This window comes from Carassius auratus, chromosome 27 (assembly GCF_003368295.1).
Source record: "Carassius auratus strain Wakin chromosome 27, ASM336829v1, whole genome shotgun sequence".
Taxonomy (NCBI): domain Eukaryota; kingdom Metazoa; phylum Chordata; class Actinopteri; order Cypriniformes; family Cyprinidae; genus Carassius; species Carassius auratus.
In genome coordinates this window covers 14397105-14411475 of record NC_039269.1, presented here as the reverse complement: position 1 = coordinate 14411475, position 14371 = coordinate 14397105, and the positions used below count along the sequence as shown (strand labels likewise).

Genomic DNA, 14371 nt, shown 5'->3' with positions numbered 1-14371 from the left:
GTTATTAGAAAGCCATTAGCCATCAGTATTATATTATGGAAGCCCATTTCTGCCACATAAGAAGAAAATCATTAGTTACGCTATAAAAATTCAAGTTAATTTCATTTTCATGTCAGAATTATGATTTTTAATCTCACAGTTTAAACCATTTACTGTAATTCATATGACTTAATATTTAATACTTTTGACTATCTATCTATCTATCTATCTATCTATCTATCTATCTATCTATCTATCTATCTATCTATCTATCTATCTATCTATCTATCTATCTATCTATCTATCTATCTATCTATCAATCTCTTTCTCTCTCTCTCTCTCTCTCTCTCTCTCTCTCTCTCTCTCTCTCTCTCTCTCTATATATATATATATAACATTAACTAAACTAATATAAACATTTGATTTCAGATAGCCAGGGCAACATTTCTTATTATCATTTATATTAAGTTGAAGTATTAAAAACTAAAACTAAATAAATGAAAACAAAGAATGTCTAAGAATGTGTAAGATTTAATTGATTACATTTCAGATATTATGATATGATCTTGTGTAAGAGGATTTTTAGCACCTGCTGGCAGCTGAATTCTTCACTGGTGGAGGTGTCAGATGTTTAGAGGTCCAAAAAACATGCAGCTGAGAGGCACATAAAGAAGTGATGTATATACACAGTACTATACATTGACTTCAGTTCCTCCAGTTTTATTTTAGCAGTTCCTTCCATGTAACTGTCACCTTTAGTTCATTTCCAGGCATGTTTATTATTACTCTGTCATTTGCAATGCTGCTATATTTGTTAGAAGATACACAACATTAATGTTGACTCTGCTTTCATTTCATCAGTTTCCATTTGGGCCTGACCCCATTTGCATTGGGGTGATTTGATGGTGGCAGCTGTGGACACTGCAGCAATGCCATGACTGCCGTGACGTCACTGGCCCTAAGAAAGATTAATCTGCTGGGGGACGTGGTTATGCAATTATCTGAAATGCAGGGCTTTATATATGGATTTCTCTCTCTAGACAGTGAGTCTTTCTTTTCTGTGCAGTGTATAGAGCCAATGCAAACAACGTGTCTCAAATTTTAGACCTGAGGACAGTTCACAATGTTTTATATATTATGGATGCCCATTTCTTGCCACATAAGACAGAAAATATGCTTTGGTAAATCACAATTATGAGTTATGACAAAAATTCTAATTAATTATAAATATGTTATGTCATAATTAGGATTTTTCATCTCATAATTTCAACGTTTTAAGTCATATGATCCATTATGTTATATTGATGTCATATTTATTTATATGTATAGTATGTACTGTATATTACCTGAATCAATTTCTCAGCTGATTCATTCAAAAACACTGATTCATTCAGGAGTTAAACAAGTGACAGTGTTTATGAGCGAGTCATTGACTCATACACTTGATGATTCATTCAAAACCGGGATGCATTTAGTAACAAAATAAGTGTCTTGATCAGTGGTTGCTTATTATGTGGTTGACTTTGTTTTTGTGTGAAGGAAATCACTCACTATAGGAAGAGCCAGTGCTGTTCACAAGCTCTGTTCCAAGATGCCCCTTGACCTTATAGACCGAGGACTCTTAAGTCCAAACTAAAACCCCATGCATGAGGAGGAACAATAGGAGCCACAGATCATTTGATGAAGCCAGACAGCTGAAGCCTTACACGCAGTAAAAGCCTCTTTATTGCACCGCTGTGAGCATGTGTACTGAAACCTTCGAGTACCCCAAGTACCAGAGTTCTTTGACAAGATCTGTTTCTCTAACATCTCCAGGCAACCCTGAGCTTGTCATGTCTGATGACATTTTATATCCCCTTAGGAGCATAACTGTTACGTAAATGAATAATACACTATCCCTTTGATAAATTTAGATTACTGTAAGCAAACCTTATAATATTATTATTTTATTGTTATTTCAGGGCTTCAATATTATAGCAAGGATAGCTAAATAAATAGTCTAATAAACTTTTAAAATGAGAAACACTCCAGAAACATTCCATATATTGTTGACATAAAAGGCTGTGCATATAATCAAACAAATTCATTTCTCATCTGGTATTATGGTCGATTCTAATATTGGCCCAATGCATTTTCCATGTTATTTATACATGTTAAGATGGCCAGTTTTGCTATTCAGCCTTCATCAGGGTAATGATTTTGCATGTTATTGGGCTTATGAAGTGATACATCCGATGTTTAAATATATAGGCATTTTTTTGTTGACTAACAATTACACTTAAACATACAATATAGTAGATAGACACTGCTATATAAATAAATAAATGTATATGAAAATGTATTAAAATAGAGCAGTTATTTTAAATTTTTATATTTCACAATGGTGCTGTTTTACTTTATATATATATATATATATATATATATATATATATATATATATATATATATATATATATATATATATATATATATATATATATATATATAAAACATACAAATAAAACAAAACAAAATCTTACCAATCCCAAACATCTGATATGTAATATAATATACAATAACACTATAGGGAGACTCTGGGAACTGGAGGGATTTATTCACAGACATTATCAGGAGTACAGAAAGTCAGGTCAGTTTGTTTTACATTTTATTTTATGGTGGTTGGAACACAAGACACGAGTAATAAAGTTAGTAATGGTAAGATCATGCCTTTCATTCTGTGCATTCACAGCCAATCAGATCTAGTTCAATCAATCAATCAATCAATCAATCAATCAATCAATCAATCAATCAATCAATCAATCAAAACAGTAGTTTACAAATGCCAGACTGAGAATCCTTTTAAAGACATAAATAATATACTGAAAATAGTATTTGTACAGTAAACAGTATTTTTGTAGAGCCCAGGACCACTATTATTGAGGCCGTCTGGAAATTCTCATAAGCATTATTAATATAATTATTAACATTTATGAATTAATTTACATAATGGGAATGAGGCGTATATACTGGCTAAAGTGAGAGCACAGAACAATATGGAAAGGAACTTTTGTCACCGATGAACGGCGAATGATTTTAAGGCATTTCTCAGTTTCCATTCACAAAGCAGATTTCCTCACCATGAGCCTCATCCCTTGAGAGCAAAGCTACGTGAGGAGGATGTCAAAAAATAACTCTGATTAATATAAAAGTGATCCAAAAATCTAGTCCGCTGGAAAAGTTCAGGATGGTCCATACAGCTCGTGCAGTAACAAAGGGCTCCCGGTCTCAGTCTGGAACACTGGACATCCCCAGATCGATGTTCCCCAATCCTCCACCCTGCTCTCAGACTCGCTTCCAGTGTATAATACTAAAACAAAACCTCAGTAACAAATTTACACTTGAAAAATCACAGGGATGTACATGATAGCGATTATGATCTTGCATGTTCCAGGGTTTGTTAAAAAATGTAAAATAAAATTACAAGGTGATTCTTCACCTTGAACAGGCATATTTTTAGTGGAATACTGCAAAGCATCTGGCATCAAACTCATATTTCTTACACAGAAACAGCACCACAGCATTGCATTTGTCTTGGGATTTTGACTTGACTTAAACCCATGCATTACTATTTTAACTGGTTACCACTGAACATGAACAGCTGTTATGGGGGCCATGGTCTTAGGGATGCAAAGAGTCTACATACTGTACATCATCCCTTTTTTATAGCAAGTGCTGGCAGCATTTTAAAGCGACATTTTCAAATGACATACGATTAAAAAAAAAAAAGAAGCAGTGAATACATGATTTTTGTTCGATGATGGAACATGCCAAGGATGTCAATGCTGTTTTAGTCCATCTGATGTGTTTTGAGTCTCTCATCTCTTCCTGTGTTACAGCGCCTCCCAATGTTGAGTTTTTGCAACAACCATTTTTTCCGAACACACACACACTCGCAAACACAAGAAGTCCAGATAGACATATAGCAGATATAATATATAAAAATTTCAGTATCTCTCAACTTGAATGTTCATATGTCGAGATTGCAATGTAGTCAGCTACATTTCTGCCCTGAATGGAATGATGAAGATCAAGAAAACCAATGCAAAATCAACTCAACACTTAAAAAGATGCATGCAACAAATGGTCATATAGTATATTTATATGTATATATTATATATGTGTAATTGCTCTTTAGATATGCACAACACATGAGACGAATGACTGCAACAAAAATAGCATCTTCAAAATTCACAGTCTCATGTATTTCATTACTATTTATTACATCTCACAGGTCAATGATTTTTGCATGAAAAAAAACCCAAACAAACAAACTAGTGAATTTTGAGGAATGCTAAATGTTACGTCAGCTACTAACAGTTCAGGATTCAAAAGCTCCAAGTTCTTCAAGCTTTCGCCCTTGTTAGTGGTATCATAAATGAGGAATATCGTATATAGTCTTGCTCAGTGTATTTAACAGTTGCTGTGGCGTTGATAAAGCAGAAAGTCATTTTTTTTAGACCTTTTTTAAATGTAGTAATGGGCCACAGCAGTTCTTCAGAGGAATGTATGATGACTGCTGGGCAGCAAGTGAGAGAAGGCAATCCAGACGGCAAACAGCACCAACCTCATCTGCCACTGTTCAAGTAATGAGCAAGTACATGTTCTGCTGTTTGTCATAGGAACAGGACAGATGTAATACCACTTTTTGCTTGTCTTGTGACACCATGTTCGCTGACTGGTGACATGATTATGGTTGGACGCAATGACGGGGGAACAAAGAAAACAAAATAAAATTATAATTAAAATAATGTATTTTTTTCTAATATGAAAGGCAAAGAAAATTATACAAAAATATAGAAAAATAATTACAGCAGTAGACATGGTGTTGGGAGGAACTATTTGGCAGAACAGTGTAATATTTTGGGACTGTTTAAGGCGTCCTCAACCAGATGTAGTTGCACCCCGTCGACTATCATGTCTTTCACGCAGCCGACAAAGCCAGTGCTGTAAGCTTTGGGCAACCGGCGAGCTACGGACAGCTCCTCCAGACCTCCTGAAGACGAGAGGAATGGACAAGATCAGATCAAGTGTACATGATATACTGCACAGCACTTTATGTTCACACAATAAACCTGAATAAAACATTCTATTAGTAGTGGGCATCACAAAATTGGTATAAAAAGCCATCTAATCACTTAAAACTCTCAAGAGGTTGTAAGAAATGCATGCCATCACATTGGATATAAGACGATGATACTTTTTTATTTTTCAGAAATACGGCTCTTCTATGATGAGCATGTTTTTTTTTCATTTCTGATTAATTTTATATTATGTGTTATATTTTTGGGGGCATAAAGTAAAAAATGTCAGGGTGATACACCTATCCTGATTTGTAAAATGGAGCATAAAGACTCATTAAAATAATAACATTTTAGCAAGAAAAACTTTAGCGAGACACACACACACACACACACTTTTTCTTGTGAATTAATAATTCACCATATTTATAAGTAATGCTTTTAATCTCAATTTTTTAAGATGGGTATATGCTTTTATCTTTAACTTGTTGATTACTCCCTTTGCAATTTTAAGAGGCATCAAATGAATAATTTTCTTTAAAATTCTATAAAAAGTTTTCAAAACCTTATGAAATCAACTTGAACACGAAGTACACAAAGAACTTAAAAAAATGTCTTTTCAACAAGATATTACAAATGTTTACAATTACAACAATCTTTTCTTTTTTACCACGAACACTTGTACTGTACAGCATATGTCAGCTGAACTACAGTATGACCTGTAGCTTGCCTGCATGGTGGGTAATATCTGAGTGTAACCTGAGAAATAACACACCATGAAGGCAAACCATAGAATTATATATTATTAAAGGCTGATGAAGTCTGTGGCTTATGGAAACTTTGAGTAGAAGACTGTTAAAAACGTAATCACGCATGAGACAGACACTGAAGGTGTAAGGTGGGGGTGTCAGAATGAGACTCAATAGAGACACTACACTCAGGAACAGCTGAGAAGATCAAACACTGTTTTTGTGAGGCCAGGCTCTGGGGACGTTCCCTGACAGCTTTCTGAGCAAGAGTTACGCTCGCCTCCCTCGGGGACCTGACACTGTTGAAAGTCAAGCACTGTCTCCTGCTCTTGAGCACGGCGAAAAAGGTCTGCCCGTTACAGTTCGCTCACGTTTGACCCAGTTCTCTCTCTTCCTTTCACCTCCCCACGTGCTTCCCCTTTAATCGGATTGTGCGCTTGCAACGGTAGAATCGACAGGGCTAATTTCAAGTGAATTACATCTGAATAAGTAAATAAATAATGACATTTGAAAGAAGGGATTTTCGGAGGGGGCTCTTGATGTTCTGGCTGTCTGAGGATAATGTATTCTAGCCACCGGCTGGCCTGTGCTCTACTGGCTGGCCTGTGCTGAAATACTTCACGCAACCTTAAAATGGAATAAATCAGCCCTTTTAAGTTTGTCAAAAGAGAAAGAAAAGACAAACACTGAGACATTAGGGTTTTTAAAACACCCTATAGAAAAGACTCATTCTGGATTTATTAATTAAACATAATTAGGTAATATTGAGTGATGCTCAGGGGTAACAAGAGATGTAGCTCATCAAAAGCGCTCATGTTGGGGGAAGATCTCATTAGATTTCACAAGTGAAGGTGGGACTGTTGATGTTCGGTGTGTCGGAGCAGGTTTATGTATATGGTTTGTAAATGAACCACGATTGTGCAAAGCGGCCTAAGATGGACTTACCCAACCAGAGAGCGCCGTCTGTGTCCAGCTGTGTGGCAGCCAAGGGTGACGACCCAGTGACAGCTGCCTCATTACCAACCTGCAGCGAGCCATCTCGGAGCGCTCTGTGGAGAATAGAGAATTGTTGTCGTGAGGGGAAAAAAAGAAGATTGCAGCTTTACACTTGTAGTCATGAACCTGAAGCAAGCTTTGGACAACATGCCACTATTATTGGCCTTGGCAAGTAGAAAAATTCCTTACTATTGAGGCAATGATGGAATAATGTTTTACCTGCTGGCCTTGATTCGTATCCAGCGGTTGGTGTTGACCCGTACAGAAGAGCGCAACACCACAGGCTTGGAGCCGAGGTCATAGGTCATCTGCACACGGCCGTCTACAATGGCGAGGGCGATGTAGTCGGAGCGTTCCACTCCCTTTCCGCTCCACAAAATCAGACCATGAGTAGCCTCAGTCCTGATGCTCAGTTCAAATTTATTCACCAGCAGGGCCTTCTCACTAGATCAAAGAGAGACAGGAAATGCTGTCACGAATCCACTGCCATTTCAGAGATGCCACGGGACGTGTATGTGACCCTAACTCACCTGCTATTTTATCAACAACAGTGATGCAATTATGAGTGAAAACGTAACTTTGATACAGTCAAAGTCCCAGTAAGGGTTTGATAAACTAATGAACAGACTGAACAGATGTGGTTTGTATGACACTAGGTAAACTAGGCCATGCTAATGGGGGAAGGGCCTTTCAAACACGTGTATGTGTGAGAGGGCTGGTGACACACTTTAGGTTATCTCCAAGTTAACACTTCCTAATTTGCCTTCAAGCTCTAGATTTTCTCTTCCTGTGCAGGAAGCGCTAAGGAAGGAAGCTCATATCAGCTGCCGTCTGATCTGTGTTTTGATCTGGTTCCCTGGATGCAGCACTCCCTTGTAAGGCATCGAGAAAGTGACATCTGCCCGTCCTCAGGGAGGACGGTGTCACTCCGAGCAAGCTATTGTTCAGGTCAACGGGGAGTCGGTTTAATCTAACACACCTCGCATTCTGCCCCTTTGCTAGTACCCACAGATACGCCACCAAAAACAAAAGCAGCTATTTTTACAACAATTCCTTTGTTCCCAGCGGTGTACCTGCAGTTGTGGCATCAAGAGAGCCATTATTTGAGAACGTGAGCGCATTTGTGAGACAGAATAGCAAGTGTGTGGGGGCTTGTTTGCTAAATCAGATAACGTGTAAACAGGAGAAAGACAAGTGACAACACGAATAAAAACACAGACAAGACAAAGACAAAACGGAGAGGAACAAGACAACGGACACGGTACACAGAAGAAAAGAAAGCAGATGGCGCCTGCACTCGCATCTTCACGCCACAGTGCAGCAAATAGAGACACTTTCTCTATGGGTGTGCAAACTGTGATATCACTGATGGTGTTTATTTGTGAGCTTGTTTGCACAGAATTTGTGTTTCCTTTCAAAGATTGGGTGAATAAATAAACCGTTGGTGCATTTTTTTTTTTTTTCGAGAATTTAACCTAGGAGGAGTCCAGTCAAACAATACGTGCCGTCTTGAGGAACATTTAATCTGAAAACAGGCGTAAAATCAGACGCTCTGCCCGACTGACAAGTCAAATTTCAAATCCCAATATTAGCAGCTCTACTTACGACTTGAGAATTGGAAATAACACATCTTAATTTGTTTGATTAAAAAGACAGATTTTCATTACGCTAATGCAGTTGATGAGCCTTTGACGGTGCAAAGCTGAATAATTATTTGCTGTAATTGAATTCTTTCCCGGTGAGACTCATGTAATGTGCTGACTGGACTCTTTCCATAGGCCTTCCCTTTGCACGGCCCCAGACCAGAGCTTCGGCATCAGGGCAGCTCTCTGTAAGTATACACCACTCAGCTGAGCTTATTATTGCTCATGTCCCAATAGGATCTCAAGTATCTAGAACATTCTAATGTTCTAGATGCTTGAGATCCTAATGGGAGGTGAGCAACAAAACTGCTTTGAGTATTTTGCTTTTAAAAAAATCTCAGAAGCAGCTGCTTTCATAATAGGGTAGTGCATAATTTTTTCATAGTTGAAGTGATCAGAGTGGTTTATGCTGTCCACCTATAGGGGGCAGTGGCTCACATGGGAATAGTCAGTACATGTCTCTAATATTTTTAGCAGGTCCACAAAGAATCTGCAGTCACAGAACTCAAGCTTTTTTTGTGTGCATTGGCACCTTTGTTCTGTATGTGTATGTGTCTATATGTGTTACCAGTTGTACTCCACATATTCTATCTAGGCTTGTGTATTAGACAAATGAACATATTTGAGACATGATTTCAGAGTGCAAGCTGCGACATGCTACCTGACAAAAGCCCTGGCCTTTAGCCTCTGCAGGGTGGCTGAGTGTTGGAGGACGGCGTGCCATTAGAAACAGTTCAGAAAGAGGGGACTCACCTCTGGTCAGATGGGTTCTCCAGTGACTCAGGGCTTAGAGGAGCAAGGGAAGAAATGATAGGCATGCAATAAGTGCAAAAGGGTGGAGGGGAAGAACAGGGATCGCATAACATACAGATAAGAAGATCCGCACCAAAGAGCTGGAGTGACTTCACTAAATTATTCTAGTCTTTCAGTTGTTATGCCAGCATAGGCAGAGAAATAACATTGGAAGACTATATCGGCGGTACCAGTGGTACTGACAAGCTGCTTTTATTGTTCTGTGCTGTCACATGATTGAATTACTGCAATTTATCAATGATTCCATCATTCTCAACCAGTCAAGAGAGCAAGAAAGCAGGAGAAAGAGCAACTAAGTGAGTTTAACCACTAATTAACCACAGTTTTGCTACACTAACCATAGCTTAAGCATCACAGCCGGCACATGACCTACTTTCAAATTTCAAATATGGTAGAAATAAGGTCAGTTGTTGTTTCAACGTTGAAACAACGTTGATACAACGTTTAATGTTGAACGTTTGAAAAACAGCCTGCACGTGACCAACCTTTAATGTTTAAATATGGTTGAAATAAGATATGAATCCCATGCATTAGGTGTGTTATATATATTTGTCTCAAAGATAACATACTCTTGTTGTGTTTTCTGAAATACATAATTGCAAATGTCGGTACAATTTAAATCAGTGGCTCTCAAAGTGCCAGGCTCCCTCTAGTGGTTACGCAGAGGAATCACTAAATTACATAAAGATTACATTTAAAAAAATTATTAACATTGATTTTTTTTTACATTTAAGTACAGTACAGTTATGTAACTTTTGTTACAACACATTTTAATGTAACTTTTGTTTAAGATTTTCATTTACCTGAACGTAAGCACAGTGCAGTGTTCAAACTGTGTATTTACAATGTTAAAGTGGCTGACAACAATAAATATTCTTGTTCTTATCATTTTTGAACTGTGCAGAGCTGAAGCTGTATAGTAAGGCCTACTACGCTGTTGTTAGCTTAGCAACATGCTAACATCAAACTCTACTGAAATCAATTGCGAGTCAAGTTTCTATTTATGTGGCGTGCCTTTCTGCTTATATAAAGCATAACTGGTCAAGGGTGAGAGTTATTATGCTTCCTAAAAAGGCAGCAAGATAGCTCACAAGGTTTTGGATAAACTAAATAAAAGAGACTTTTTTTTTTTTGTCAAAAGCCAATTATATAAAAAAGCGCATTTAGGAACAGGACACTTAAATGGTCAAAATGGGTAAATTGATCCAAGGCTGCTGAGCTAAAGAGAGAGAATAAAGACAGATGAAGAGCACAGTAAATACTAACAGAAATATGACTCAATTCCCACAGATGCGGCGCCACTATGCCAGCGTCATCTGAGGAATTCATTAACTTTAAGGGCTCTGTTCAAAACCAGATCAAGCTAAATTGATGACACTCATTTTGAAGGGCAGGTCAGCTTTCTTGGTTGAGATTAATTTTAATCCGGCACTTCATTTTTACAGGAAGTGACATGCATTAAACACAAAGAATAGTGAAAGTCAATGAAGAGGGCCTTGTTCCTAACAGTTACTGATGCCAGCGGTGGTTCGCTTTCTCAACTGGACGGAGCCTCTTTAATTGCGTCCGGTTTTGAGAGACAAATCCTTGATTAATGTGTCACTTTTGCTTTCATCCTTGGGCATAATTATTAGAAATTACTGGGAGTGATTTGACAAACAAAATGACGTGGCTTAAAAGCCGGGCAGGAACTTTTCATGAGCATATAATACATAACATAATTCCATTTAATCAAGCTGCCAGCTTTTTAAGGGCTTAGAGCAGCCACTTAGACACTTAATTACATTCAGAAGGAAACAAATCATTTAAAATAAGAATCACTAAAAGGAACACTATAACAGATTGAACATTTCCCTAATGGGGCGGCAAAATGCCATTTAAACCCAGCTGTAAATACCAACAAAATATTGATGTATATTGTGCTTTAAAAAGGTAAATAACACTTGCAGTTAAAATGGGGCTTCATTCATTTTTTTTTTTTTTTTTACATAAGAATACACACAGACATATTTCCAGTCAGTTCAGGTATTTCCATGCATGAATCCTGTGGGAATATATCAGAGTACCACAATGCTCATCATCATTCATGCCAAGCATGCATTCCTGAAACTGGTTTCAGATAAAAAACTACCTTTCCTGGAAAAATAGATATTTATGTATATTTGATGAAAATTCTCTTGAATGTGATGTAAATGGGAATACAAGGGAAAACAAGAAAGCCTTGTGTTGGGTTATGTCAATGGTTTGTCTTTTAAAATGTTAGTTTTGCTTAATCAAATCCATCCCAGAATGTTTCTGGGTTACTTACTCTGGGATCTCATTGGTCAGTTGGCTTGAGAGCAGAAGGAAGACAACAGAGGACACTCACATGAGACAGACGGACAAGAACAAAGACAACAAAAGCTGTGTACAGAGAAAGACAGGTAGACACAAACACACACATATACTACAGATAACAGAGATGAGTCCCACACTAAAATTCACCACGTTTCAGAATGCTAGTTTGTGAAATAGGTGGTTTGAGATGCATTTCTATGTTGTATGGTCAGTAAAAAGCAGTAATGACAGTAAAATGTTTCTAATGTCAACTAGTTATAAACGATTCCGACTTACATGTAGGACTGGAAGGACCAATTAATTTGAAATGGATTTAGAGTTACTGTAGTCAAATATTTAGCTAAGTTCTGCTGTTCATCATATTTTTGAATCAACATGTGTAAATTACAGTAATTTAAATTCAAATTGAAATATGGTTATCCTAAATGAGATCCTTTGTGCCAGAAAAATGCCCTTATATATGTGCTTTATAAATAGTTTCAATGAAGTCAACTATTTTAAGTAACCTTCAGTGTAGATATTGACACTTTCAATAGGGAATTTTCACTGTAATTTATCTAGTTTCAAATATGAGTAGCTTTGAAAGCTATATTTTAAAGTAGCTTCCTCAACACTGGTAAAGACATTGCAATTTAATATATAACACCTGTGACGCGTTAAAAATGCAGTCCTTTTTCTACTAGAAACCGAGAAAACGCTTGACGTAATTGGTGCTTGCTTGACCGCTGACACATCAGACCAACCAAAGGAAGAGAAATCATCTGATAAGTGATGAAGGAAGCAATTATCAAGACATGACCATCCATGGTGCTTTAGGTAATGGAGACGTGTGGTTTTGAGATTCTAGTGATGGTGGGGGAAGGTTCATTACAGCGCATAAGTGTGGTACATCGTAGTGGAGTCACGAGACTCCTTCGGGTGCTATGTTAATTAGAACCAGGCTGGGTTCATGGAAAACCAAAGAGACAGGCCGGTGCAAGTGGTAATTGATGAGATCAAACCATTAGCTAAAACGAGGAAAAACGTTGGACCTTAAATAGGGCCAGAGTAATCTAGCTTGTCATCACCCCTCATTGACTGCTAATATAGAGATGGGATGCTCAGGGCGGATCGTGATCATTGGGGAGGCCATTGACATTACCTCTTGGTGACTCCGTTGTGATATTCGATGAATGTATGACCATCAAATGCAATGGCCTCTGAGTCCCCAGCGGATTTCTCGTATATTGCTGGAAGGGAGGAAAGAAGACAGAGTGAAATTCCACTAATCGATATGAGACACAGCACTGTTTAATTAAAACAAAGGTGGAAAGCGTGATATATTGCAGGCTCTATGCTTTTGTGGCTTAATTAAGGTTAAAGATACAACAGTAGGAGCCAGCAAGGTTAATGAGGTAAGTAAAAGTTCTTGGGTTTCTTGCAACTGTGCCAATGTGTGTTTGTGATGAGCAGAACAAATCGAACAAGGATGATGGCTGGTATTATTTCTAAAAGTTTTGAGGTGTGGATTCAGCTAAATCAACATATGGAGCAAATGACTGGGTGAAATTTCCATGAGCATTTCCTTTTAACTAAGTTGTGTGTTGATATATTCAAAAGACGTATGCAAATCCTGCCTTAAAGGAGTGTGAAGGAGTTGGAGGAGAGGCTGTACTGGGAAATACGATTTTGCATCGTTTTGATGAAATAAGGCACTTACCGTCCTGGCAGTGCTGTCCAGCAAATCCGTGGCGGCAGACACACTCGTAGCTATCCAAGAGGGGGTTGCAGCGGCCTCCGTTCTCACAAACGTCTTTGGAGCAGGGGTGGTAGGGATACATGGACACATCACTGGAGTGAAGTGCGTTATCAGCTTTCAGGATTGGAATTCCCATCAGAGTAATCTATGAAGATATCAAAATTATTTTCAAAAACTATTTTCTGGCGTCAAAACTATTTCCTTTTTTCTAATTCATGTTCCTGATCTTACTTTGGAGGATTCATTAGTAGAAAACATTAAAAAGTGTGTTCTCTATGTAATTTTGTGTCTAAATAGACTAAGTTGTGCTTCTAAAAAAACAAAAAATGTGCTTTTCGGATGACATTATGGCTGTACAGGCTATTGGACGATGTGAACCAACAGCCAAACAGCTATTTAGGGGGTGTTTTGCAAATCACATTTAGATTTGGCTTCATTCTGGTAAGTAACATTTCATTTTTACTATCCATGTAATTCCCAGAGGGTAAAATTCAGTTTTATTCTCACTGAATATCCTGTTTCACTCTAAACATACATCAACTGATGGAAGTAAAATGGGATGCAAATGGAAATTCATGACTTTAATGCATCCATGATAACTCTCACCTTCTGAATGGCCCCTTTGAATCCATCTTTAATCGCAGCAGCTCTGGCTACTTTGCGGAAATCAGGGGCTCCGCCCACAAAGAGTGACTCCTTCAGATTAAGATCTGTGTGCTGATTCTGGAGAGTACAAAAATGAGTGTGAGAAACCACATGACATGTTCCTTGTCCACTTCACATCCTTTAATGCAAATAAAATGGCTATAATTTTTTCATGGGCCATCTAGTAGAGCAACTGCAGTAAAATCAGTAAAATAGTGGATGTTTACTGTAAATCAGCAGGCTTATTGATTCAACTTTTACCCCTAATCCTTATCCACATCAGTGTAAGTATTGTATTGCAAAACCATAATTGATTTAAGCTCAGTTTCCTGAATGGTAAATTACTCTGAATCTAACATATTAGACAGGTGGAAAAGAGGTAGAAAAGAGCGAGAGAAAATTGAAGCAATTGAA

The 14371-nt window shown here is 37.7% G+C and overlaps 1 protein-coding gene across 6 annotated transcripts in view; it reads right to left on the bottom strand.

Annotated features, from left to right (window-relative positions):
- Positions 1–2548: 2548 nt before the first annotated feature.
- LOC113045587 (agrin-like) overlaps positions 2549–14371 on the bottom strand; it is a 141155-nt gene continuing 129332 nt past the window's right edge. For 5 of the 6 annotated variants that reach the window (XM_026206024.1, XM_026206027.1, XM_026206026.1 and 2 more), the window contains 6 exons: positions 13919–14035; positions 13274–13457; positions 12716–12803; positions 7001–7225; positions 6731–6834; positions 2549–5011 (listed from right to left, as the gene is read on the bottom strand). In XM_026206024.1, the coding sequence (XP_026061809.1) occupies positions 4854–5011; positions 6731–6834; positions 7001–7225; positions 12716–12803; positions 13274–13457; positions 13919–14035 (876 nt within the window). In that variant the 3' untranslated portion in view covers positions 2549–4853. The remainder of the gene's footprint in view (positions 5012–6730; positions 6835–7000; positions 7226–12715; positions 12804–13273; positions 13458–13918; positions 14036–14371) is intronic. The other variant, XM_026206025.1, reaches the window with a different exon arrangement.